This window comes from Podarcis bocagei, assembly GCF_964188305.1.
Source record: "Podarcis bocagei genome assembly, chromosome: 1".
Lineage (NCBI taxonomy): Eukaryota > Metazoa > Chordata > Lepidosauria > Squamata > Lacertidae > Podarcis > Podarcis bocagei.
In genome coordinates, this window is record NC_138125.1 from 88,747,725 (window position 1) to 88,773,813 (window position 26,089).

A 26,089-nucleotide genomic window follows, 5' to 3' on the forward strand; every position below is an offset into this window, starting at 1 on the left:
TTCTGATGTCATTACACTACTCACTTACCAAACCAATGTCATTAGCTGCTGCTGTTGGCAAATGTAAGGTTCAACAAAATAGTGTGAGGACACAATGCAAGTTGTGCTACATATTACTGAAGGAGAGACGTGGCTTTTAACTGAAATAAAACCCCTCATCTTAGAAGCAGTAGCAATTTGTATTCCATACTGTGGTGTACTCTATACCACAGGAAGGTAGAATCCTCTTGTGCTCTAATCCTGCATGTTGTTGTCCCACAGGCATCTGGGTGGCCACTATGAGAACAGGATGCTGGACTAGATGAGCCATTGGCCTGATCCAGAAGGGCTCCTCTTGTGTTCTTATTTTGAATGCTTCAGTGCTAGGTCTCCAGCTTATTGAGATCACTTTAACTCTTTGGAAATCTCCTCACTCAAGCTCCATAAGCTGCAATTTTGCAGTGTTTCTGAAAGGAGGCAGCAATAGCTTCCTTCGGTATGAAATGTACACCTCCAGATTCCTCCAGCCATAGTGGTCTATACTCAAGACCTCAGGGCCAAACTGTGATATTAATTGTGTGGCATTCAGCAGCTATTTCCTTTGGGAGGGAAGGCTCCCATTGGCACAGGAGAAAATGGTTTAATTCTCCCTTCCGATTTCTTGCAGTTCTGATGCTGGTCTGATCTCCTTTGCCTGATATCTATATTGGGGGGGGGGGGTACAAAAAAATGTTGATTGCATTCCTGCGGGTTATGTGTACTTTGGCCCTTAAGATGTGCCTTGCTGTATTGGCTGGAGGCCCGCCCTGTCCACCAATCTTTTCAAGAATCCCAGCCCCATTAGCAGCGGAGACACCAACCTCTGCCCCACCAACCTCAGGCTTGAACTCAAGCTGCACTGAGTTTCCAGCAGGATATCAGCCAATGCAAGTGAGGCTTCAAGTATTGATGATGACTTTAAGGCCCACTTGGACTAGCTACACATTGGAGCGCCTGATGTTCTGAAGCACAGTCAAACCCAGCAGAGCCTGAAGTCACCACTGATCAGCTGATTGATGCCGGCTTTAAACCCTGCTTTCAGCTGGGATCAGGTCTACTTGAATACTCCAACTTGGAGCTCAGAAACTCTGTGAATACAGAACTCTGGAAATCTGGGAATAGAGATTGCATGAAGCCTAGGCTAGATGGGTAATTGAACAGTTGACTCCTGGTGATACATGTTGCCAAGTGTGTAGCAGGATGCTTGTGAAGAAGGAAGTCTTTATTTATGGAACAGGTGAAGTACCAGCTGATGAATGTTTGTGGTTGGATGACTAATGAACATTGAGGTTTCTGAGGTTTGTGGCTCAACAGCATGAAACAGGTAACAATTACATCTCTTACTGAACCATCTTTTGTTATTCTGAAGGCTTCTAGACCACACACAGTCCCTCGTCAGAAAAGGAGGTACAGAGCAAAAATAATATTTGACTTGCATGTGATATCAGGATGGATGTGTGTACAAACATACACACACACTTAATTTTGATTTGCCCAAGGTAAAACAGTTTCAAGTCTCCCCACTGGCTCTTTCTTGAGGGGTGGTGTCTTTTATTTTTGCACTTATATTTTAAGTATCATTGTGAGGAACTAATAAACATTAAATGTGGAGAAAATATGACTGAATTATGAATATTGCTATGGGGGGAAAGAATGAAACATTGTTTGCCCACAGCTGTTCCTTCCTCTATGCCAGATTTCTACATGTAGCCACTGAGTTCCTCACCTTTTGTGTGAGGGCATGGGGCCTTGGAGTGCAAACATACTTTGCCCTGTCCATATAGTATTACATGTGTCCTCTTACTTTGTAGAGCAGGAGTACCCAACATAGTGCCTTTGAGATATAGGACCACAACTTTGTGGGATATAATGCACTGAGAGCAGTCAAGTACAACATTCCTTGTTTTCCTAGAGTGGACATGCAAGGGAATATTTGGTCCAGCCAGTCGAAACTTCCTGTTCCTCCTGGCCTGAAGGACATTCCTTGCATGTGACTGGGGGTGAGCGTGAGCTTTCCAGACCTGGTAAAAGGACAAGGCATGCTGCCTCGCTGCCCCCCCCCTTTCCATCTTCCTTTTGTCCTGCAAACTTCCCAGACTGCTCACTGCAGTCATTGGGTCAACCCACATGTGGGGTAAACCTCTTTGTATATGCTTGTAACTTTAAGCCTTAAGCCTGCCTTCAGGGATCACACTGTGCTCTGCCTGATCGTGAGTAAAATTTCTTTTTATTATGAATAAGACTGTGGTGTCTTTATTCTTTTAGGAGGGATTCAAGGGGTCTTACCAGGAAAATAATAGAACACATTGCAATGTGGGCAATCCAGATTGAATTGCATATTGTCTTAAGAAACTCGTACAAATTTGCAACTAGTTTTCTGCTGTGTAAAGGTGAATGCACTATGCTAAGTAAAGGAACTTGCTAGTGCAAGTTAGAAAGGATATTAATAATCAATATATCTTCTCCTGCCACCCTGAACATTCCCAGAACTTCCATCATTCTTGATGACTGGCCCTGCTGCTTAGGACCACTTGGAGCTGTAGACCAAGAGCATCTGGAGAGCATCGTGTTGGCTACTCCTGGCATAAGCAATACAATAGCTGAGTGAAAGCACAGCAATACCAGTAGTGTTGCTATTGATAACTCATTCCCTGGAAGACCACACACATGGAAAGTCAGCGTATTAAGTAACCTAATCTGCTTCCTACTTGCAGCCTGATCTTATACATGCTTATCTTCCTGGCATCATCATATGAGCACCAGAATGTACAGTTTGTAACCCCCTAAAGGCCATAAAAGGGGCTTATAATTCCTACTACCTGGGTTACTATTGCAATCCATCTTCCATGCAGTATCTCTAACCTCAGCATGTTGCAAATGGCTCCTAAGTACCTCCCCCAAACTATCCATTTCAACTATTTGTGAATGTGTCAGGTTCTGGACCAGTTTTTCATTACCTCCAACTACATGTGTTTTTTTTTCTTATTTCTCCAATGAGAGGGATTCTACCCAGGAGGCTGGAATTTCCTCTTTTCCTCACCAGCCAACATTGTGGAGACAATATCTAGAGCCCTGTCTCTTCCTCATTAGCGAGGGTTGAAGCAATTAAATTGCAGGGTGGAAAGGTTCTGTCATGAAGGGTTTTGTCAGAATACATGGATGGGGAGAAAAATGCCTTGAAACCACAGCAAAGCAAATCGCAGCTTGCTAGTATGCTGAAGTAAATGCCTTTATACCATCGTGAGGAGAATCCCAAGGCATGTGCTTCCCCTCCCTGCTCCAAATACACTAATAGAACAATTACAAGATAAATATATTCCAAACACACATAAGTTAAGTGGCACAGTTTCACCAGGGCACCAGCCCAGGCAGAGTCTTTTTAGTCTATGAGCAAAAGGAGGGCACCAATCCTTTTTCAGTGATCTAGAGTTGGTTGCTGGATGCCCCCCCCCCTTGTTGGGCTTATGGTCCACTCATAGCAACAAGTTCATCTCCCTGTGAGTAGGGCTTCGAACCTCCTCTTCCTCCTCTGAGCATGAGGAATCTGGGCTGTAGCTGAAGGTGTCAGCACTGTGGCGCAGGAACTGTGTGCCAGCACTGTGGCTGCTGCATTCATCGCCACCACTCTCCTCTTCCTCCTCCTGCCCTCGCCCTTCTCCCGACATCAGTTTCTCAGAGGCCTTGCTCACGCCCCTCTGTTTCTCAGCCTCAGCTTGTGACACCTGCTCTTTGGCCTTCCGGCTGCGTTTCCACTTCATCCTGCGGTTCTGAAACCAGATTTTCACCTGTGTGAGATGGACAGACAGACAGTGACAGGTACTCTGTTGGGAGATTTCTTCCAACACTCTGGCATTTCCATCCTTCTGTCCTAACCTTAAGACCCCAAATCAGCCTTTTTCTCAACCTGCTTGCCCTCCAGATGTTTTGGACTGCAACTTCCATCAGCTCCAGCCAGCATGGTCAGGGAGGATGGGATTGCAGCCCAAAAACACCTGGAGAGCATCAAGGGGATGATGGATGCTCTAGATATTCCCATTGTCTGTGTCACTGTGCCTTCTACTGTTCTCCATACATGGAACCATACCTTAGTTTCACCTGAACCAGATTTACTCCCATACCATAACCTATGACTGATCACCTCCTATTTTTCTAATAACAAGCTACCTATTTTTGCTGCACTGCACAGGAGCTACTTCCTTTCTGTACATTTGTGTAGCCCATCAACGTTCGCCACAAGATTTCCTGCAGTTTTCATCTGGAAATTTGTAAAGCTGCAGGCCTTGCCATTCCAGTGTTTATGCACTAAGTAGTACAAAATGTGTGTGATATACACCTAAATCTATCAATAAACCTAGTGTGCTCACAGTTGACATTGTTTATAGAGCCCAGAGGTTTGGTCTATCTATTGCATGATATACCAAAGAAGTCCTTTTGTAGCTTTCATTTCTGTGTGGTAATTGGTGCAAAGATCTGTATGGGAAAGTACTGGGGGAAGAGGAGAGTTCCCTTGACTGTTGCGAAGGCCATGCACCCTCTCCCCCTCTGTGATGTACCTGCGTTTCAGTCAGCATCAGAGACGTGGCCACCTCAAAGCGCTTGGGCCTTGATAAGTACTTGTTGATCTTGAACTGGTTCTCAAGTTCAAGGAGTTGCTGGCTGGTAAATGCTGTTCGGGGTCGGCGGCACTTGCCCATCAGGCCAGACTGTGGGGCAACTGGAAGGGAAAGAAAGAGTCAGGAAGAATAACTTTGACCCAGAAGGATGTTACAGGGGGCAGCTGCATAGTAAGTGCAATTTGTTTTAAACTGGTTTAATATTATATTTTTAAATTGCTGGATGGGTAATAAATCAGATTGTTATTATGGAAGAAGAAGGAAGAGGGAAGAGGAGGAAAAGGAGGTGGAGGTCTGGGCTGTATCCTTAGCTAGAGAAAGAAGGGAACACAATACACTTTAAAAAAAAAATCGTTGCCAACAGAAACAAACTAAGCAGCATGTTAATGGAGCAGGTTAAAAAAAACCCTACTTATGGACCATTGTATGGATAAGAAAGAAATTCCTGCTCAGCCCCAAAACAGCCAGTGGACTGGGCAGGGACCAAAAATGAAGAGTGAGGGCAGAAAGTCTTAAATAGTCCCTCAGCTCCAACAAAGCGAACTGGACTCCTTGGCAGGTTTTGAATAAACATTCACAATTTTTTTACTGATAATAATCAGCTAAACAGTTTGAGGATCTATACAACTTTGTAACATGCAAAAAACCAACATGATTGGAGAAACCAAAGACTGGAACTGAGGGAAGTCGGGGGTGGGGTGGGGGTGGGTTCTGTGGGAGGGGGAGGGAAAATGGGGGGGGGGGGAAATAAGGATATGTTTTTAGATATGTCTTGTTATAACTTTGAATAAAAAATAAATTAAAAAAGTCCCTCAGCTCCATTCTTCACACCAGCCTCAGGGTGCAACTGCACACCAAGCATCAGAGCATCACACTCCTTCCCTTGCCCAGTGGCAGACAATGCTCTCCTCACTGGGGTGGGGGAGCTTTGCTTAAAGGTGCTTATGGGAGCACCTTTCTTCTGCAGAACAAGACAATTCTTTCTGCCCAAAGAAGTGAGATCCGGTGTGTGATGTTCTGGTCAGAGTGTCGATCATCTTGATAACCTTCATGTTACTAATCCAATTTGGCTACTTTATGTCATAGCAAAGCCAGTTCAGAGTGAGAACAGAAACCATTGCCCTCAGTCTAGGCAAAAACTTTCATCCCTGTTCAAAGACAGTCCTCCAAAAATCACCGAAAGACTGGTGGTTTTTTGCAGGGAATAGAAGTCTCTGAAAATAAAATAAATAGATCTTATTTTGACTCGTTCCTAGATACCACACCTCTAATTAATTCCACTGGAAACATACATAGATCCAATAAGGAAATAACACCTGTGGTAGTATTCCCTAACCAGCAGTGGCATTTGGTGCTGTATATGAGGCCCAGCAGACGCTGTGAGGAGACATAAGCTAGACGCATGGAGCCCACTGCCTTCCCTTCAAGTAATGATTTTATTGCCTCACTGATATTAACCTGCTTGATATGTTATCAGTGCTCATTTTAACAATCACAATCAATTCCGTTGGTGAAATTAAACCTCCTTTATTAGCCTAAGGTGTATTTAATTACCTCCAGCTGTCCTAAGGTGGTGATAAAGGCAGCCTGACTCCACAGAGGCCTTAGAGCGCCTATCTCACTAATGAACCTTTATCAGAGCAGCCTGCTGAATAGAGAAAGGAGGGGGGGGACTGAACAAAAGAAGCTTTGAGGGAGAACGTTTGCCCCACACAGGCAGAACAGGAAGGGTGCTGCTGATGCCCCTAATTATCATCAACTTTATGGGCTTCCACCGGGATTAGCTTTTACTGCCCTTCACTAAATAGAGAACAGACTTTCAGTGGTGGAACTGGGCGAGGACAGACAGGTACAGAATGCCAGGAAAACATTGTGGGAATTCTATACAAACATGCAAGTTGCTTTGATCGCAGCACACATTGGAAATGAAAGAGGTGGGTTCCTAGAGGGAAACTCTCACACCCCTAAAAAGGCTCCCCATTGTGCAGGAAAAGACAATGCGCTGCCCTCCCATGGACTACAAATCCCATCATCCTTGACCATTGGTGATGCTGGCTGGGGATGATGGAATTTGTAGACCAAAACATTTGGAGGGCCACCACATTGGCTATCCCTGTCACAGCAACATAGGAAGCTGCCTGATACTGCATGGGACCAGTGGTCCATCAAGATAAGTCCACACTAACTGGCAATGGCTTGCCAGAGTTTCAAACAGGGTATATTCTCAGTCCTACCTGGAGATACTGGGAATTGAACCTGGAATCTTCTGCATGCAAAGCAGTTTCTCTACTGCTGAGCTATAGCCCTTCCCCATACTCTGTAACATATCTCCAAGCCCCAGTTGTAAATGAGGTGGTGCTTAATTTGCAGAAGCTGAGTTAAATGAATGTCTCCATGTAAAATAAGCTAACCTGCCTGATCATAACCATGAAGGTATGTATGCATGGCAGTATCCAGCAAGGCATTTTATTTAGCATCTGCCTTTGGATTGCATTGTACTTTTGAATCTTTGTCCCTAAGGATCTGTGTCATGGGGCTCCTTGCTGCTCCTGTATATGCCAAGAAGATGCTGAAATTAAGTTATGGGAACATGGGTAAGATTGCCTCCTGATTGAATTCCTGCAGCAAACTCCTAGGTGGTTAGCAGGAGCTGTCTGAAAATTCCAAGGCATTTCAATATTAAAATAAAGTATTTCAACAGAGTACAACATTTCAGTTTTCAGATCGAACAATCAACAAACTTTAGATATTGTAGATAATTTAAGGATGACGACCCTAATCTGGCTAAAGTTAGTCATGATTAACAGCCAGCCCTATTTATGATCTTGCAAAAACCATTTATTTCAGTGGGCTTAGACGCACCTCACCCTAGGAGTCGAGTTGTAGGTCCATTGAAACCCATTACTTGCAGTATAACTCACATCTTAATTAACTTGGACTGAAGCGTTTGTACATTATGTACAAATTTAAGCTGAAACAAAATGCGGAAAAACATGTTCGCATTTGAAGATGCCTATTTGAATGCAAAGGGAAGGTGGGATCACAAGTCAGAGTGAGAACCTACAAGGGCAACTGTTGTCTGGAAAAAAAAATATGCCAACAATCTAGATGTACAGATGCAAATGAGGGCAGGGGGTGTCTTCCATGGATGCAGATAAATGCAGATGATTTCCAGGAAGAGGAGTAGGAGTGTGTGTGTAAGTGGGTGGCAGCAGTGGGAAGTCATGTTTCACCAGGATGTCATGTTTTATTTCCTCTTGTTCATATTTTGAGCATTCGTATGAAATTAAATACACTTCCTAGGTGTTCTGCAGACTGGAGAACTGTCCAGCTTTCTTTCTCTTTATTCATTTTTCATAATAAAAAAAATCCTTCCTGTAGCACCTTAAAGACCAACTAAGTTAGTTCTTGGTATAAGCTTTCGTGTGCATGCACACTTCTTCAGATACACTGAAACAGAAGTTGCCAGATCCTTCTATATAGTGAGAAGGTGGGGAGGGGTATTACTCAGAAGGGTGGTGGGAATGGGAGATTGGCAGATAGCTGAGATGAGCCTGTTGACGACTCTTAACGACTGTAATAGGTCTTTCATGTTGGAGAGCAGCACAGAAGCATTAAGGCAATGTGAACAGACCCTTGCAAGGCAGTTCGAAAGCAGCACTATCAAGCATAAGGAAAAAACAAAAACAAATGTGCCTCAAATAATGATAAAGTGGAAATGAATATTCATGAATATTCAAAATTCACTGGAATGTCCCGTTTCACTCGTCAGTTTTCTCATATCTGTGACTTAAGCTGTGAGCCTGAATACACTTACTAGAGAATAAGTATTACTGAACTCAGTAAGAGGCACTTCAAAATTAACTTTCAGATTATTTTTAAATTTTATTTTTTGATACCATGGGGTTGGGGTGCTATTTAGATTTTCAGCCTCAGATGGGGGGTGGGGAGAGGTTAACAAAAACGCCACAGCAAGACTCACATCTTTTCACATGGAGCCAGGATGTCAAAGATGCCCCAGTGTTCTGTTCAAACAAATGTGAACTACTAATAAGATCAAAATATTCTCCTGCTTTCCCCCTTTTTTATTTGCCACTGCCCATTAACTCAGGGGCTGGAAATGTAGCAAATCAGCACCTTATGCTTAACGCAAACCGTTAATACATAGACTACAGTATCTATTGGCCCTTTGTCTGTGGAAGGAAAGAGAAACCCCTCCATATCAAAAACAACAACACACCTGCTTGCAATATGCTATTTTTATTGGAGTTCTTCGTTATTAAAATATTAAACTCCACCCCACCACACATCTTCACTTTTAATAATCATCTCGCTCATCTGGGCATCTTTGTTTCTCTTTTATTCTTCAGGTGTACAAACCAAAAGTATTTTAAACACAGCAAGAACGAGCATAAACAAAGGCTTTAAAGGGGGACAACTGATATTAGTAACGTGCTAAAATTTCTCCTGGAAAGTTGTAATTTTATGTTGTGAACCTCCCTGAGACCTACGCATGTAGGCAGGTATGCAAATTTAAACAAACAACAACATGTTTAAAGTGTACGTTTTCCCGAAGTACCTCGGCTTGTCGGCTGTCTACAAGTTTTACAGTAGCCGCGCAGGGCAGGACACACCTTGGCATAATAATGACTGAATGGCCTGACTGAGTGTGCCAACAGGATGCCAAATATGCCACCTGGACGACGCGCGATCTTCTGGAGGCTGCCCTGTCCCTGTGGAGAAGAGGAGCTCGGGCTGCCTGCGATGCCATCGCTGTTTCATGGTTTTGCGCATTTGCTGTTTCGCTTTTATTTTCCCGGTATGTTTTATCGATGAAAGGCTCACCTTCAGAGGACTGGAAGAGAGCATCCCCCAGTTATCAATGGGTGACCTAGAGAGGATAATCCGGGCAGGCATGTGGCGTTAACATATCAGAGTCGAAGAGCCCAGCAGCAGATATGTTGCGGAGAAATGGTACTGGGCAATGAAACACTCATATTCCCTGAATTGGATTATCTTGGAAGATCAGAACAGGGGCGAGTACTTGATGACAGAACAACCCACAACATTCGGCACAGTGCAGCCAAACCGAATGAGACAGTCAGGCACGGGCTTCGCTTTACCAAGTTGTAATTCATAGGAGCCAATCGGGCTTCACTGCTGCTCTCTCCACGGAACGTATCCGAGTTGGGGATGGCGCGTGCCTTAGATGCGGGTCTAGGTCTTGTTTGCTTTGAAACTGGAAATTTGGGGTGCATATTTTCAGGAGAGGCCTATGGATACATGTATGCTCACAGTTTCCCCTGCTGCTAGCTGCCTAAGAGGCTGAGCAAAACAATACAGAAATAAGTAAGTAAGTAAGTAAGTAAGTAAGTAAGTAAATACGTATAACTACCGGTATATCAATCCAACACGAAAACTGTGTGCGTAGAGAGAGAGAGAAATAGAGGTGTTAGAAACGCAACATGGGATTGCGCTATGGATTTGCACACGGTTCATATTCCTTGCATATCTTCTCCTTTGGGCACTTCAGAGACAACAACAGTGTGATGATATGCTCACAGTTTACGGACGTCGTGTCGTCGTCATCCCCACCCCCATCTCCTTGCCAGTCAAACACTTCTGAAAACTGCGTGTGATTCGCTCCCGATCCTTCCGCGCTGGGAAACCACCAAAGCACAGCGGAGCGCCTTGAGGACAAACCTCCTGCGCTTCCTCCTTTCCTGTTTGTGCGGCTGAGGAGGGAGGGAGCCACGCTTCAAGAATCTGCCCAAGGGGGACCTTGACGAGGTCACTTTCTTAGCCAAGAAAGCCTCCTCTCCTGACGAGCAACGCGATCCATCCAATGCACATTTACTGGAGAGTAAGTCCCATTGATTCAACCGAACCAGGGCCCACTTCCAAGAGAGAGAAATGCGCTTCGAATGTGCTTTAAAGGTCTCGCGTGCACGCAGCCACAGGCTGGCAAGTCCAGGTTGCACAGCTGACGTTGATTTGGCGCTCTTGAGACAAACCTGCTTCGCCTCCTTTCGTCCGCCCCCCAAATCGGATTTCAGGGGATATGGAGGGGGTCGGGAATTGCACTGGAAAGCCTTGGATAACAATTCCTTGAGTCTAGGTCCAGGCAAACAAATCCGAATGACAAGGTCGCCCGGAAGACCATTCAGCAACACAAGCGACCCAGAGCCGCTTTAAAACCGCACCGGCTGCGGCGTTTATAATGAAATAATTAATACGCAGGTTTTGGCCGGGGCGGCGGCGGCAGGAATCCCTCAGCTAACTGATTTGCTAGCCTCCCAAGGACGATTGTTGACAAGGATGCCCGTAGCTACGCAGATGACGCAGTTTAGGGTGGGAATAAACTTCCCTATTTAAAATCACTATTAATGCACATATTAAATCAAGGGAGCGATTGATGGGTGCATTCAACCTTAATGTACGGAAGCCCCTAATGCACAGCCTCTTCAAAACCACCCACATTTTCTTTCTGTTCTCTTTTTTCCCTTCGTGTTGGAGGAAGAGACACCGTTTGGGTTAGAGCCAGCACAGCGGCAAAGACAGAGCTAATCCTAACTGGGGGGAAAGGGGGAATCGGCGCACACGTGGATCTGCAGCTGAAAGGCACGTAGCTCAGTTACGCTGCTGGATATTGCTTTTTTTGTATTTGTTGTTAATTTAAGTAAAATAAAAATGAGACGATTTTTTTAAAAAATGGCGCACATCTGCTGGAGCTGCGGTATGATGACCCGACACGGATGAAGAAAAGGTCTAGAAAGAAAGAAAGAGGCATATTGAGTTCAGAGGGACTTTAAATGTCCTTGGAGTGTTCAGAGTTTGACTAAATACCAGGAAGAACTTTCTGACAGTAAGAGTTGTTTGACAGTGAAACGGTCTCCCTTAGAAGGTTGTGTATTGGGGCAGGGTGATGCCTGTTCTTCAATCTTTTCCCCGATGTCGTACAGCTCTTGAGACAGACAGATCACAGATTAAGTGTGGGACTTACTTCTGAGCAAACGTGTACAGGGTGGCCTTCCTAAGCGCCTTTATCCAGAAGCGGCAAATATTATGGAGTTCACGAGAACCTTAGCGATGCCTGCGTAGCGATGCCTTTACTGCTCACACTGATGGCGTTTTCACACACGCGCACCTTGCTCCCTAAGTGCAGCTCTAAAATAGTGGCTTGCGTGTATGAATGAATATGCCCCCCCCCCCTCAAGTGCAGAATAAATGGAGTCTCCTTTCCGCGGGTAATACCCAACTGTAGTTCTAAATAACTAACCTAACGTCCGTTGATTTCGCTAGATGTACTCCGAATATGAATTAGTAGGCATCATATCATATCATATCATATCATATCATATCATAGGCATTCAAAGGGCAGAGAGTCGGAATGTCTTCCTGTTTGTTTCCAGGTGATGAGGAGCATCTCCCAATTCCATAGCTACATCATTGGGGGCAGTAAGAACCGGGCCAAGACTGAGGCTTTGACCATCCTCTCTGAGGCAGAAGATAACCCGCGCGAATGCCGCGGTCCGCTTAGTCCCCCGACTTTCAGTTGATCGAGCGACCATCCCGGAAAGTTGTGGTTGTCCATTACTCAGTGTTCCCCAACCTTGGGCCTCCAGCTGTTTTTGGACTACAACTCCCATCATCCCTCGCTAGCAAGACCAGTGGTCAAGGATGATGGGAATTGTAGTCCAAAAACAGCTGGAGGCCCAAGGTTGGGGAACACTGCATTACATGACCGAGTTGTCAAATGGACCAGTCACACGTGCATGGCAATCGCATCGCTAGATCTCCCTGTCACAGCTCTTTCTTCGCTTTCCCTTGTTGAGTTATCTCTGCGCTTGCGAACTAGACTCGCAAGCGCGGAGATATGCGCAAGGATGACCAGAGACGGAGGCTACAGGTTGGCAAGGCGGCTCTAGAGTCGAAGATTGCCTAACTGCGCCATTGCCAGATCTCGGCGGTTCGTTCGCCCCTGAAGGCTCTTTGTAGTTGGCTGGTTGGTTACCTAACCAGTCTTCCCTCCGGGTCTTCCTCCTTTAATGCAATAAGCCGCAGACACTCGTCTCGCGTCGTTGACCGGAGAACAAGGCGTGAAACGAGGCTTGTCCTTGCGCGCTGGAGCAGAAAGAAGGACAATTGCTCCGGGAACAATTTCCTCTGATCGGAAGGGGCAGCTGCGGAACTACGCTGTCACCTCTTCCTCTTCCTCCAGGTCTCCAGCTCTGGGACCCTCCAACACCACCACCCCTCACGTTCCCGCTTGAAAAGAGTGGGAACAGATCGGCCGATGAACCCTGGCCATTAGCTTTGGTTAGCTTTGGTTATCTTGCATGACCAGATAGTCCAAAAGGGCATGCGCGAGATCCGGGACGCTATCCAAATGTCCAGGCAGATAAAAGTAATCCCCGAAAAAGGGCAAGAAGCCGTTCACCTTTTCATCCCCCCAAAGGGCCCATTCACATGTGCACGGCAGGTACTTCGCTCGCTGTCACAGCTGAACGTGTGAACTGTCTCAAGCGGAAACCACTGAGTTTGAGGCGACTCCAGTCAATGCTCCTGCTGGTTGCCACGTAGACACCCGTGCTGCCAACCGAGTGATGAACCTGGTTTTGTAAACTCAGGACCATCTCTGTGATTTAAATCGTTGCAAATAAGAGCTGGTAGAACGAAGGAGGGCAATCGCAAGCGCCACGCTGCTAACCTGGGGATCCAGAGACCATGAAGGCAGGACAGTCACCACCACCACATCCCCGTCCCGATCAGCTCCCACAGTCCAGGCGACCAAGGGCTATTGACCTCTGAGAGATTAAAGATTTGAGCTGCAGGTTTAGTGGCCAGGTTCTCTTATACCGAGTTAGAAGTAAGTCCCACTGTGTTTCAGTGGAGCTTAATCTCAGAGCAGCGCGCACAGGATTTCAGCCTGACGGGACGAGCCTCAACCTCCCTACCTGGAGGTAATCCTCGTTGAACTCGAGGAGAAATACATTTTACGTAAACCCACATAGGACTGCACAGTTAATGTGCTTTCTATCTGCTATCCGTGGCAAGGGACATAGCGAACTACAAACACAAAGAGTTAGAACTGAGAGCAGAACCACCAGCACCATCGGCTCCCTCTCGGCATAAGGCTATCCCTCTCGGCATCCCAGCTCCATTGGGGGGCCCAGGTGGCATGCGCTCATCCCTTGCAGCCATAAACCCTGTCATCTGACAACTGACTGCAACCTTTCCTTCTTGTCCTGCTACAAGAATCTGGAGTATTCATGTGTGTGTTTTAAATGACACCATAAAAATACTCCAGAAAATAATAATTGAAAATGTAAAGGAATGAGATTGGGGGGTGGGGAAGAGGGAGAAACAGGAAATCAAAGTGGTTTATTGAGATACTGGATCAATTGATCTCCAATTTTAAGGAATAGAAGACTGATATTTGGGGCATATCTATCTTACTATCTGAAGACAATTTTTAGGGGCATGGGTTTTTTCCTATGTTGAGATCGAGCACAGAATTTTAAACCATTCGCAATCATAATTAAATGCACCGCCCTATTAAATGCAGTTACGCAAAATACTACCGTTGAAAGTGAAACAGTGTAACGTTAATATCGACCAATGTATTAATTGATGGACCTGTTAAGATGTTTTATTAATCTACTGCACAGTTAATAAGGAATGCTTTTCAGTTGATAACCGATTCAATGTTTAAACGAGGTTTATCAAGGTGTTTAGTCGCTGCTGCTGCTTTTCTTCAATAGAAATCCCCATTGCTTTCTCATTTGGCTCTTGGCGACCAGACGCTGGCAGCACCTCCACCCGCCCCGTTCTTTACTGAAGGGCAACTTTTTTTTTTTTCGAAACTGAGAGGATTCTATTTCTTTTGTAGAGCAGACTTTCTGAAATGTGAATGATGGAACACTTAGCTTCTCAGCCAGTTAGGAAGCATTATAAAATAGCCTAGGTTTTTAAAGAGAAGCCAGTGGTCAGATTGAAGCTGGATAGCTTTGCAATTGGCATCTTAAAAATCTCCGATAAGGAATACGGAATGTCTCTTTCACACTCTTTCACACCAACTATTTAGGTGGGGCGGGGATAGCCATCACCACCCATCTCGCACACTTGTAAGCTGCATTCAGAGAAAAAGAGCCTAGAAGATGAAGAAATAGCGCAAAATAACACACACGCAAAAGCTGCCGCTGTCTTTCTTCGCTTGCCTGCGTCGCCTGCTTCCATCTGACAAGACAGAGACATTCTTTTTTTCTCCGCCGTTGGTAACAAATTAACTGCACCAGCCCTCCGCCAGCTCCAGCCTAAGTACCCGGAGACCTTGGGCGGATTAAAGTTCAAAACCTTTTACAACTTCCCCTGCCCGGGGTCGAGTGCTTGATGTGGGAAAACTTGCCGGCAGGACAGCAGGGCACCAGAGGAGGCTTGGCTCAGCTCAGCTCTGCCCCCACCCCACCCCGTCACTATGCCTTAGAGCCAAGTTTGGGTGCAATAAAATATCACAAACGCAGTTGCCTAATGCCTCTGAACAGGTGAATCCTGCCGAGGGGAAGCCTGGAGTCTTGCCCTAGTCGATTCCAGGCTCCTTCACAGCTCCCCTCTCTGTCTCCTAGGCAAAAAGGCGCTCACGTATGAAGCACTCCCAAAGTCATAGACTGTCTGCATTCGAAGCGGTGTCTGAAGCGATTTAAGCAAAGCACATTCCATCCAGGAATAAATACCAAAAGCGGGGTGTTCGACTTCCAGTTGCCTAACTGTAGTCTTTAGGATCAAAATATTACAATGGGCGAGTAAGCTCTGTTGAATTCAGTGGGGCTTGCCACTGCCTAGACACGTCTAGGACTGCACTGCAAAATGCGCTGAGGACCAGAGAAGGACCCTACGGAAGGCAAAGAACATTCCGTCCTCTCCAACCAACCACTTTAAGACAGCTGGCTATTTTCATTCAGGAGGAGTCAGACCTAGTTATCACAACAATAGAGGCGGGTGGTAAATCTTCCTCTGGGCACTACCACATTAGACAGAGCGAGGGCTCACATAATTAAACACTGTCCCAGAACGACACACACACACACACACACACACACACACACACACACACACACACACACACACTTGGGGGGGGGCAGGCTCAGTAACGTCGCCGGAAATATATGCCTAGTTCTCTCAAGCAGCAGATAAGATGGTTATGCCCAAACTTGACTCTGGACTGTACCACTTCCAACTACCCATTCCGACAGGTACGACTGCATGCTTCTCAGGACAAGCCGTTCCCTTCCCATATCAAACTTGATGTTGTGATAGGAATTTTATGGTTTTAGATATATAGTAATATTCATAACTGCACATACATAGATCAGTACAGGAAGGCCAACGTGGAACCATTTTGATTCCTAAACTGACCAAATCCTTTCTCTGCAAGGTTAAAAATGGAAAAGCCTCCCCATTGTCTCTTCCTTTAATCTGTGTTTGAATAAGGTGTGAGCCTGTGACCTGGCCCAGGAAATAAGTATTTTAGCATTACAAAAGAATGGCCAGGCTCCCCAGAAAATCCAATCAAGGAACCTGCTAGACAGGAGATAAACAAGGAGAAGAGAAAAACAACATTTAAATTTCTGTGATGTAGGTGGGATGTATCTGAGGGGTGGTCTTGGGTTACACCCCTTCTGTGATGTATGCATAATGTTTCTGGGGGTGGTCCTGATCTAGAGAAGGGGAATTTCAAAAGTCTTTATAAGGCCTTGCAGGCCATTGTTCTGGGTCCTCTTCCTCTCCTGCGTGTGAGGGGAGTACCCTGTTGCAACAGATCAATAAAGATCAAGCTTACTAGCTGCTTTGCTTCTCAATATTCTCTGGTTGGCCTCTGTTATTTTCTCCTACCAATAGGGAACCTATGTAAGGACTCTATATGGGCTCTTGGATACCCCATAAGGGAAAAGGGCATATTTTTATTTACAACAGATGGCGACCACGCACGAAGGGACTTTTGGTTACCCGGATTCTGGAAACGAGGAAGGACTGGTTATCCAGCGCGCACCAGGCAGTTTGCCAGGAGGAATAACCAGTCTTCCATCGGTCCCAGGGTCTGGCAATAACTTGGAGTTCAGCGGGGCTAACCAGAGGAAGCAAATCTTGATCAGGCCGGCCTTAAACAACCAGTCAAGACATCGTGGGATCACCAGGAACAGCGCATGCGGAAGTGAGTATTAAGTAGGAAACACGGGTAGTGGGTTGGGGTCTCTAAACCACAGCAACCAAAATTCTTTAATTCTTCCTTTTCCCTTCAAATCTAAAATTTCTACTTTTTTCCTCATCTAAAAATTGCCTTCTTCTTTCTGTCCCCTCGATCTCAACACCAGCCCTAGCCCTTCGGAGTATGCCCAGGCAAAGGTTGTGTGTGATTTCTTCCACTTAATTCTGTATGCCAACCTATTCCTTCGGAGTTTTGCCCAGAAAGGTTGTGCAATTTCTTCTGCACTGAAAACTATAATTCCCAAAACTATAACTCCCAGGTGCAGCCGCACCTCTGCCATGGCGATCTTTGTTAGAGATGACCTGTGAGCAGAGAAAGCAAGGGCACCTGATTCCTTTCCTTCTTTGTCATTTCTGAGTCCCAATCTGGCACTGCGCCATGCAAGCGTCCAGTAGGGAACTCTCAGGTTAGATTGTAAGAGGCAGGAGGTTGCTGTGGGCTCCCTGGCTGAGTAATGACCAAAGGGGGGGGGGTTGAGATCGCTGACCGCACTGTTAGCTTAGTAGCCAGGAAAGGCCAACAGCTGTACCAGCCTAGTAAGTCAGGCCAGACGAACGGCGGTGTGTCACAGTACAAATTCTCGGAGTTGTCCAAATTGAGTGTACTGTGGGTTATTTATTGTGTTTCCTGAAAAGTGGGGATAAAACCCTGACTGCAGTATAAAAGTAAAAGCTAGCGCTATTAAAATTGAAAATGGGTGCACCTCAGTCAAAAGAAAAATAGTCCCCAGACCCCTGGCGTGAAAGAAGCCCAGTTGGTGCTTACTTCCCGCCTGGACTCTGACAGTCCCCTTCAATTTGTGTTTAAGAAATGTTTTTCCTGTGTTTAAATTGTACTTAGGTAACATCCAGCAGCTGCTTATCTTAAATGTGCCATCTAAAATAAAAATGCAAGCTTGCTCCAAATTCTAAATCTAAGGAAGCCATGTTGAGCCTTATCAATCTTAAAGCAAGACAAAATGGAGAATGGAGTGTGCAAATGTTTGTTATTTGAGAGAGGCTCTAAAAGAGTTTTCCTCCCAAGTGGTAAAATCCTGTATACGTGCTACTTGTGTTCTGAAAGGGGAATTACCCCACCTCCTTCCTCTAGTTTAAGTGAGGAGGGCGATTTAAGTCTAATGGTAAATGTTTTGTTGTAACTTTTGAGTTTGCAAGTACACCTGTGTTCCAGTCTAAGTTAACCTAATGTTTCTGCTGCAAAAGCCTAGTTGAGCCAACTGCTCTCTCAAGCTAAAATGCAGTGTATGTATTTCATTAAGCATATGCCTATGAAAGTATGGTGTTCCTTCTAAGAAAAATATCTGAGTCCAGTTTTAACTTTGATCTGGTTGGACAGAAGAGTTATTGTAAGGCTCCTGGTATCAGTCTCTATAAGACGTCCTGGCCTCTTTTCTTAGAAAATGCCCCCCCTTGTTTCATTCTGTCTCTTTCAGGGTTTTTTCCCCTTCTCCTTCTTATTCTGTGCCAGGTAAATTTACTTCCGAGTAAGCTTCCTTTAAAGGAAACTGCAAAGGGGGGGGGGCATAGATTAGGCTTACTATTCCTCTGCAAGTTCAGGAAAAATTGTTCACTCTTGTATTCCTTTTAAATCAAATCTATGGATGTTTAAACTTTGCTTTATAAAAGATCCTCTCCCTATCTTAGGAAAAATGTTAACTTCAATCTTCTTTTAAAGATAATTTCTATAGGAATTTGCACTCTTTAGTCTAAGGAAGTAAACTCTCACTCAAACTAGCTTCAAGATCTGCTAAAAGGGTTGGGTACTTTTATTTTCCTTTTCCTTAGTACATGATAGGCGCATGGTTTGTGATAGGCGCATGGCTTGTGATCTCTTCCCCAGTTGTGTCTGTGTACATAAGTATGTGTGTGTTTCTGGTAGTACAAATCTTGCTATGAACCCTGTATTTTAGGGTTGGACTAGATGACCCCAGGTCCCTTTCAACTTTCCCAATTTGTGGCTGATGAGTTGAAATCCAGCCCAGATTGCTCTTTGTTTTTAAAGGTGAGAGGTGAATGTGTGTGTTTCTGGTAGTACAAATCTTGCTGCGAAATCTTGCTGTGAACCCTATATTTTGGAGGGTTGGACTAGATGACCCCAGGGTCCCTTTCAACTCTCCCAATTTGTGGCTGTGTGGAAGACCATGTGTCTGCAAGCATTGGAGGGTAATTCTTAAATTCTGGTGTGGTAATGGAGTTGAAATTCAGCCTAGCTTTGCTTTTTAGTTTTAAAAGGTGAGAGGTAAAAGCCATGATGTTTTGAAGCACAACTGGTAATATCAAGCATTTGAGTGATTACAGTATTTATCATTTTGTCTACTATTTTTTTTTAATCAAACTTAAAAGTCAATTCAAAGTTTAAGCACATACAAATGAATAATCAAGTACAATTAGCCTTGGCCATTCCTGTAAATTAAGGCGCAGAAAATAATAATATTAATAATAATAATAATAATTTTTTGTCTGCAAATGGTAAGGCTGAAATGACTGAGAATGTTAAAAAATCCTATGAATTCTAACGCTCTGGCCATTTTTACTCATAAATAAGAGAGCGGTTGATTGTTCCGCGAATGGCCAGAGGGATATTAGCCCTTTCCTGTACATAAAGGAAGCTTGGGCTGAATGGTGAATACTTGAATTGCTGAGTTTCTCTTTTTTGTTTTAAAATCTAACCCTATTTTAAAAAAACCACTCCTTACCTGGCCATTTTTACTCATAAATAAGAGAGCGGTTGATTGTTCCGCGAATGACCAGATAAAATGACCAATAATGATAGCCCTTTCCTGTACATAAAGGAAGCAGTCTCAGTTTGCTTGGGCCGAATGGTGAATACTTGAATTGCTGAGTTTCTCTTTTTTGTTTTAAAATCTAACCCTATTTTTAAAATCTACTCCTTACCTTTCCCTTCCTTATTCTAATTGAGCCAAAAGATGCAACATTTTCAATTGTATAAAAGGTTTGCTGAGGCATGAACTCTGCACATGCACAGAGGCTAGATCAGCTTACAAAAGAGAGAGAGAGAGAAAGGAGGGGGGAGAGAGAAGGTTTGGAGAGCCTGAAACCTATACAAATTTCCTTATGTAAAATTTGGAACCATTGAGGGAAATCACCCTTAATGTCTTGCCCCAGGGGCTAACAAAAGGTTCGCCTCCCAATGGAATTTAAATTTTATAAGTTTTTGTTTTTGTTTTTGTTTTTTTTGGTGTGTGTGTGTGTATATGCCTATGCATTTTAGGAACAGCACTTCCTGACAGACCTCTCACATGAAATAATTTTCCCTTTTAACAGAGTGTCCTTTCTTTTCTCCCACAGCACAAATGATAATGAGGGGATGCAAACAGTGATTTAAATACTCTATAAAAAGTAATTGCATTTGTTTCTCTTTTGTCTTTCTTCCCTAAAAGCCAAACAGCAACTTTCTTTCTGTTCTGTGAAACAAGTCTGAATCCCTGCTGTATTAGTGACCTCTATCTCTTTGTGCCTTTGACATTTTTTTTTTTAAAGTTACAAATAATCTGTTTTCATTTATTTAATCAGTTTCTCCATGATGTCTATGAAGTTAATCGAAGCACAACCAAACATTGTTTGTGGAATGGTACTTGTTTACCTTTGGCCTGAGCATTTCTTACTAATTCTGTCATTTTGGCTAGTGCAAGGTACCTGCACAACTTTAAAATTGCCATTCATTTTTATTGGTATTAACTCATTTCCCAGTATTCCGCTATTAACATTACAGCTGATGTCACATCAAGAAACACTTTTATTTTCATTTGGGATGTTAGAATGCCAAAACAGATTACTTCAGGTTACTTATTAATTGTGTGTCTTAGCATTTATTTATTTTTGGTTCCTCATAGCTCATTTTGTGTGTTTGTGTTTTACTTTGGGGACATGTTCATCACATGTTGAAAGTCAGTCTCATGAAGTTCTTTTATTGGATAGCACATGGTGAATTTTAAGTTTTCCCCATTGTTTTCCCATTTTTTTTCCAGTCCAGTAGTAATATGTGTGGTTTTGATAATATCTTTGTACTATTTAATAATAGTTATTTTCTGAATCTGATGTTTTTGTGTCAAGTCTGTTTTCATCTAACTGGTATTCTAATTTTTTGCTTTCTTTTGTATTTTTTAACCTTTGTATTTTTTTTTTTCAGTCTAGTAGTAATCTGCGTGGTTTTGATAATATATTTAATAATAGTTCTTTTCTGAATCTGATGTTTTTGTGTCAAGTTTGTTTTCATCTAACTGGTAATCTAATTTTTTGCTTTCCTTTTTATTTTTAACCTTTGTATTTTTTACAGTTCTCTTTCTATACATGTGGAGTAATTTTTTATTTTATAATATGAAAAGAACAACAACAACAAAAATTAAGTGAAGGAAAGCAAACAAACTTAGCAGATAATAACTGTAATTATATGGAAATGTGATATTTGCAGCTTCCCATGGAAACTGGAGGACATCCTTTTTGCCTTTTGCCCCTTTCTTGTGTAACTGTGTTTTTAAGTCTTCCCAAAACCCTGCCCCCTTACAGGATATCACTTCTACAGATGTGCAATGATGAAAAGCAGCAACAACCCCTCAACTCACAAGACCTGCAACACCAGAGTTTTCAAAGTGCCCACAGTTATCTCTTTCAAAGGATATAGACTGCCAAAGGGGGGAGTGGACCTGACAAAGGGGGGAGGAGTTGAATTGCAAGGACATTTTTTCACTTGAACCTCAAGCCTCTGCTCCAGGATTCAAAAGATACATACGTAAAAGATCACAATTGTGTCCAGATATGCAACAGATATTTAATTATTTTGTTTTGTATTATGTGTTATTATGTAAGAATGTTGAAATGAGTCTGACAGTGTGATTTCCACAAAGGGGGGGGGGCAATTTTTGTGTGTAACTGTTTTTATGTTTAATGTCTTATTCCTTACACACCAGTGGAGAATTCTCATGCATTTTATACTTTCCAATAGCTCACACTATTGTGTAGTCCAATGTTTAGATAACCACAATTCGTTGTGCCACCTGGCACTATGCCAACCTTCCCTACCCATTTTAAAAAAATGTGCTAAAACTTGCTTTACCAAGGAGAAGCTTCTAAGAAACATGAAGGTGGATATGCTTTGGTTTAGCAGGAATGATCCCTTATAGACTTAAATTGACTTATTTGGACAACTGCCCTTGTTAAGAATGGTTTTCTTTTAACAGATTGGTTTGAAGAGTTGAGAACCATGGGGCAAGATAAATTCAAATTGGACTCAGTTCGAATTGGGCAAGTGTATCCAGGCTGCAATTAGCTTTTGGTCCTTTAAGTGCAAGTGAGCAACTTCCCATTGTGCGAGTGCAAGACCACAGCCTATAATAAAATCCCATAGCTAAAGGCCAAGGCGAAGACCTCTCCCTCACGAGATGCCCAAAACCTGTGCCAGCTATGGTGAATGCCAGGCGACATGGTTAAATGAAAGCCCTGAGGGGATTCAACAGAAGGGATGTGTTGCTGTAGCACTATGTCAGTGTGAGACCACAGAAGAGCTACCTTGACACCTGAGAACACAAAAATGGCGGGGGGGGGGGGGAAGCAAACTGCACTTTTCAGTCATTAGTGGACCTTACCTTCCTGCTAGGTGTAAAGCATAGAACACTATTGAGTAAATGGTCTCTCCCAAAGTGTTAGAATGCCACAAGTAATTTAGTAGCAAAACGCAACATGTGTTATTTTTATATGATATATTCATACAAAGACATCCATCTACAACATACAATGTTATTATTTGTGGGGCAAAAATTTTTAAGAAAAATTCTAGCCCCAAAGGGGGGAAATTGTGATAGGAATTTTATGGTTTTAGATATATAGTAATATTCATAACTGCACATACATAGATCAGTACAGGAAGGCCAACGTGGAACCATTTTGATTCCTAAACTGACCAAATCCTTTCTCTGCAAGGTTAAAAATGGAAAAGCCTCCCCATTGTCTCTTCCTTTAATCTGTGTTTGAATAAGGTGTGAGCCTGTGACCTGGCCCAGGAAATAAGTATTTTAGCATTACAAAAGAATGGCCAGGCTCCCCAGAAAATCCAATCAAGGAACCTGCTAGACAGGAGATAAACAAGGAGAAGAGAAAAACAACATTTAAATTTCTGTGATGTAGGTGGGATGTATCTGAGGGGTGGTCTTGGGTTACACCCCTTCTGTGATGTATGCATAATGTTTCTGGGGGTGGTCCTGATCTAGAGAAGGGGAATTTCAAAAGTCTTTATAAGGCCTTGCAGGCCATTGTTCTGGGTCCTCTTCCTCTCCTGCGTGTGAGGGGAGTACCCTGTTGCAACAGATCAATAAAGATCAAGCTTACTAGCTGCTTTGCTTCTCAATATTCTCTGGTTGGCCTCTGTTATTTTCTCCTACCAATAGGGAACCTATGTAAGGACTCTATATGGGCTCTTGGATACCCCATAAGGGAAAAGGGCATATTTTTATTTACAACAATGTCAGGCGGAAAAAAGATTTTTAGCCTCGCCTTCTCCTTCAAATTCTTATTTTCTATTTGTAGAAGTGTCAGAAACAAATGACTCTCCGTGAGCGCGCGAGAGAGTTCAAGGCGTTGTTGCTAATGAGGTGGTTTGCTTTGTTTTTAAGGTTTTTAATAGTATTTTAAAGTAATGTCAACAACTACTCTAAGTACACCTCAGTTCCCCTCCCAATTTATTATTTAATTTTATTTGTAAGATTGCTTACCCTGTCTTCACCATGAGGTTCCAGGTTAATCTTTAACAGCCTCTGAAAACTGCCATTAACCCGCCCATTCTAAAATCTGACACAATGCTCCTTTTTGAGAGACCAAAATTCCGGCCTTAGGCTGCAATCTTACACACATTCCCCGGGGAAGAAGCCTCGTTGAATTTAATGGGGTTTACTTTCGAGTAGGGATGTGCAGGAGGAGTGCACCGTTATTCCCTTTTTTCTTGACAGCAATTCCCTTTTTCCCCACTTCTCTCCAAAGCAAGATTCCTGGAACCACAGTTTAAATCACTTTCATGTTTTAGGCACTTCTGCTTAACTGGGATGTAGAAGTCGTGGGACGATATTGTAGAAAAAAAGCTAAGCATTAAATCTGCGAAGGCTTACTTGGGAATCAGCCTCACTGAATGCAGTGTGGTTTGGTTTTGAACAACAGGAACACATAAGATCAGGGTGAACGTCATGTTGATGGGGGCTTTGGGGGTCACCTAGTCTAATGCCAGCTCAAAACAGGAACCTAGAGTTAGAGCACCTCCAACAGATGGCGGAAGCGCCCAGCTCGAAGACTTCACGAAGGAAAAGCCCCAGTTTTCCCCTCTCCAGTGGCGTAGCGTGGGGGGGTGCAGAGGGGGCCGGCCGCACCGGGCGCAACATCTGGGGGTTAGGGTTAGGGGGCGCAAATCCACGGGTTAGGGGGCGCAAATTACTTGCCTTGCCCCGGGTGCTGACAACCCACGCTACGCCACTGCCCCTCTCCATGACAATTGGCTCCAATGTCGAATTGCTCTTACCTTTAAAAGGTGTCTCCAAATGTATTTTTTTCAATAACCATTTTTAAAAGCTAGGAAGAGCTAACATGTGTCATTTAGATTAGGTTGCGATGAAGGAGGATGTTAAACGTTTCAAAATATCTGTTAGAACTTTTTATTGGGGGGGAGGACACAGATACCAGTTTTTTCACTAGGTAAAATTGGTGGGGGGGAAATACATCCCAAAAGTTGATATAAATATTCCGTTCTTATCAGGACGTTATTGGGAGAGCACTATGGGTTCAAATAACAAATCCAGGGTACAAGTACTCTAGGCGTGCACGCCACAGGTGCGATGAATAATTTTGCTAAACTACATGAAAAACCAGCTTACATTATTTTTTTTTCTAAGCTAGCCTAAAGTATAAACAGAATCCACGACTGTGGGCAATTCATGCCTCAAATGGTAGAGGCTGAAGCTCGGTTTTGATAAGGAGCGCGTGAGGGCAGGTGGAGATGCTGTGATGGACTTAATCCATTTGTCGAGTCCTGTAGGATCAGATCAAAGTCCCGCTGTTCAGCACCCTAAGTGTCCACAGCACTTCACCAGACGCTTCTGGGAAGGAAATCGCCTTCCAGAAAGTGTCATTCAGAAGCACGCAGCCATCGTGACTAGGAGCCGAGGACGGACTCTTATCCTTTTAACCACCTGGTAAGCCAGCGGCGAGAACCACATCTTGTGACAGTGAATACTGTCCACAGCCACAATGACTGTGCACACCCTGCAATCTTTACCTACAGTTTTTGTTTTGATGGATGTGTGTGTCGTTTTTAGCCTCTTTCGCTTTTAAATAACGTCTTCGCAAGATGCCATGACCTTTTCCGCGCGCTTCTACTACCTGCCCAACCGAGAAGCAGAAACTGACCCCTCCAGAAGTAGAAATGGATCAAGAGGAAACGCTCAGTTAAGGAAGATCGCGCTATATACCGGAATGTGTTTCTTTTCCCGGGCGTAGCTTATTGGGCTCCACCAGTGGCCCTGGAGAGACTTTCGCCATGCGCCCTGGGCGCACGGTGTCCTCCCGGCTACCGGAGGCTCCGGAGCTGGGGTCTTACTCACCGTGGAAGTCGGGAAAGCGGGGGGCCATGATCCCCGCGCGAATCCAGTGCTCCAGCGGGACGGCCCCGGCGACGGCGGACGCCTTGAAGTGCTCCGGACCCGGCTGAGGCAGGTGGGGGAAGGCGGCGCTGTAAGCGAAAGCAGGGTGCTGGCCGGCCAGAGCCGAGATCGGGTAGAGAGGGGGCGGGTACATGGCGGGCAGGCCGCCCAGTCCCGGAGGGGGAAAGTTCAACAAGCCGGGCTTGGGGATGAAGGCGGCAGGAGGCAACGGGGCCACCATGGAGGGCGCGCACGGCGAGGGCGTCTCGTTCCTCGCGCAGGAGCCCGGGCTCCCCGTCGAGCTTTCGGGGGAAGCGCTCTGCGCGGGTCGCAGGGGCTCCTCAGCCAGGAGGGCGTCTATGCGGAAGCTTTGAGATTTCTCCATGGCCTTCTGCATCATGGCCCCCGCTCCCCAGGAGCCTTTGGGGAAAGCGGCGAGCCCCTTCGGCACGCCGTCGCAAGGGCGAGATCTCCTCCGCTCAGCGGCCAGACAGACTCCAGGCTCCTTCTCGCGCGGGGTCGGAGGCTTGGAAAGGCTTCCGCTCCTGCACGCGCACC

At 44.5% G+C, this 26,089-nt stretch overlaps 1 protein-coding gene across 1 annotated transcript; it reads right to left on the bottom strand.

Moving 5' to 3' along the window:
- Window positions 1-77: 77 nt before the first annotated feature.
- On the bottom strand, window positions 78-26,089 carry LOC308591109 (uncharacterized protein). The gene is made up of 3 exons (XM_081201712.1): window positions 25,493-26,089; window positions 4,572-4,732; window positions 78-3,803 (listed from the first exon to the last, which is right to left on the bottom strand). The coding sequence occupies exons 1-3, from the start codon at window positions 25,929-25,931 to the stop codon at window positions 3,492-3,494; spliced, it is 912 nt and encodes a 303-aa protein (XP_081057838.1). The 5' UTR covers window positions 25,932-26,089; the 3' UTR covers window positions 78-3,491.

Coding starts and splice junctions, on each gene's coding strand:
- LOC308591109 (XM_081201712.1), bottom strand. CDS start 25,931: ATGATGCAGAAGGCCATGGAGAAATCTCAAAGCTTCCGCATAGACGCC. Junction 4,733..25,492: donor CCGCTTTCCCGACTTCCACG/GTGAGTAAGACC, acceptor TTTCCCTTCCAG/TTGCCCCACAGTCTGGCCTG. Junction 3,804..4,571: donor TGATGCTGACTGAAACGCAG/GTACATCACAGA, acceptor CATCTCACACAG/GTGAAAATCTGGTTTCAGAA.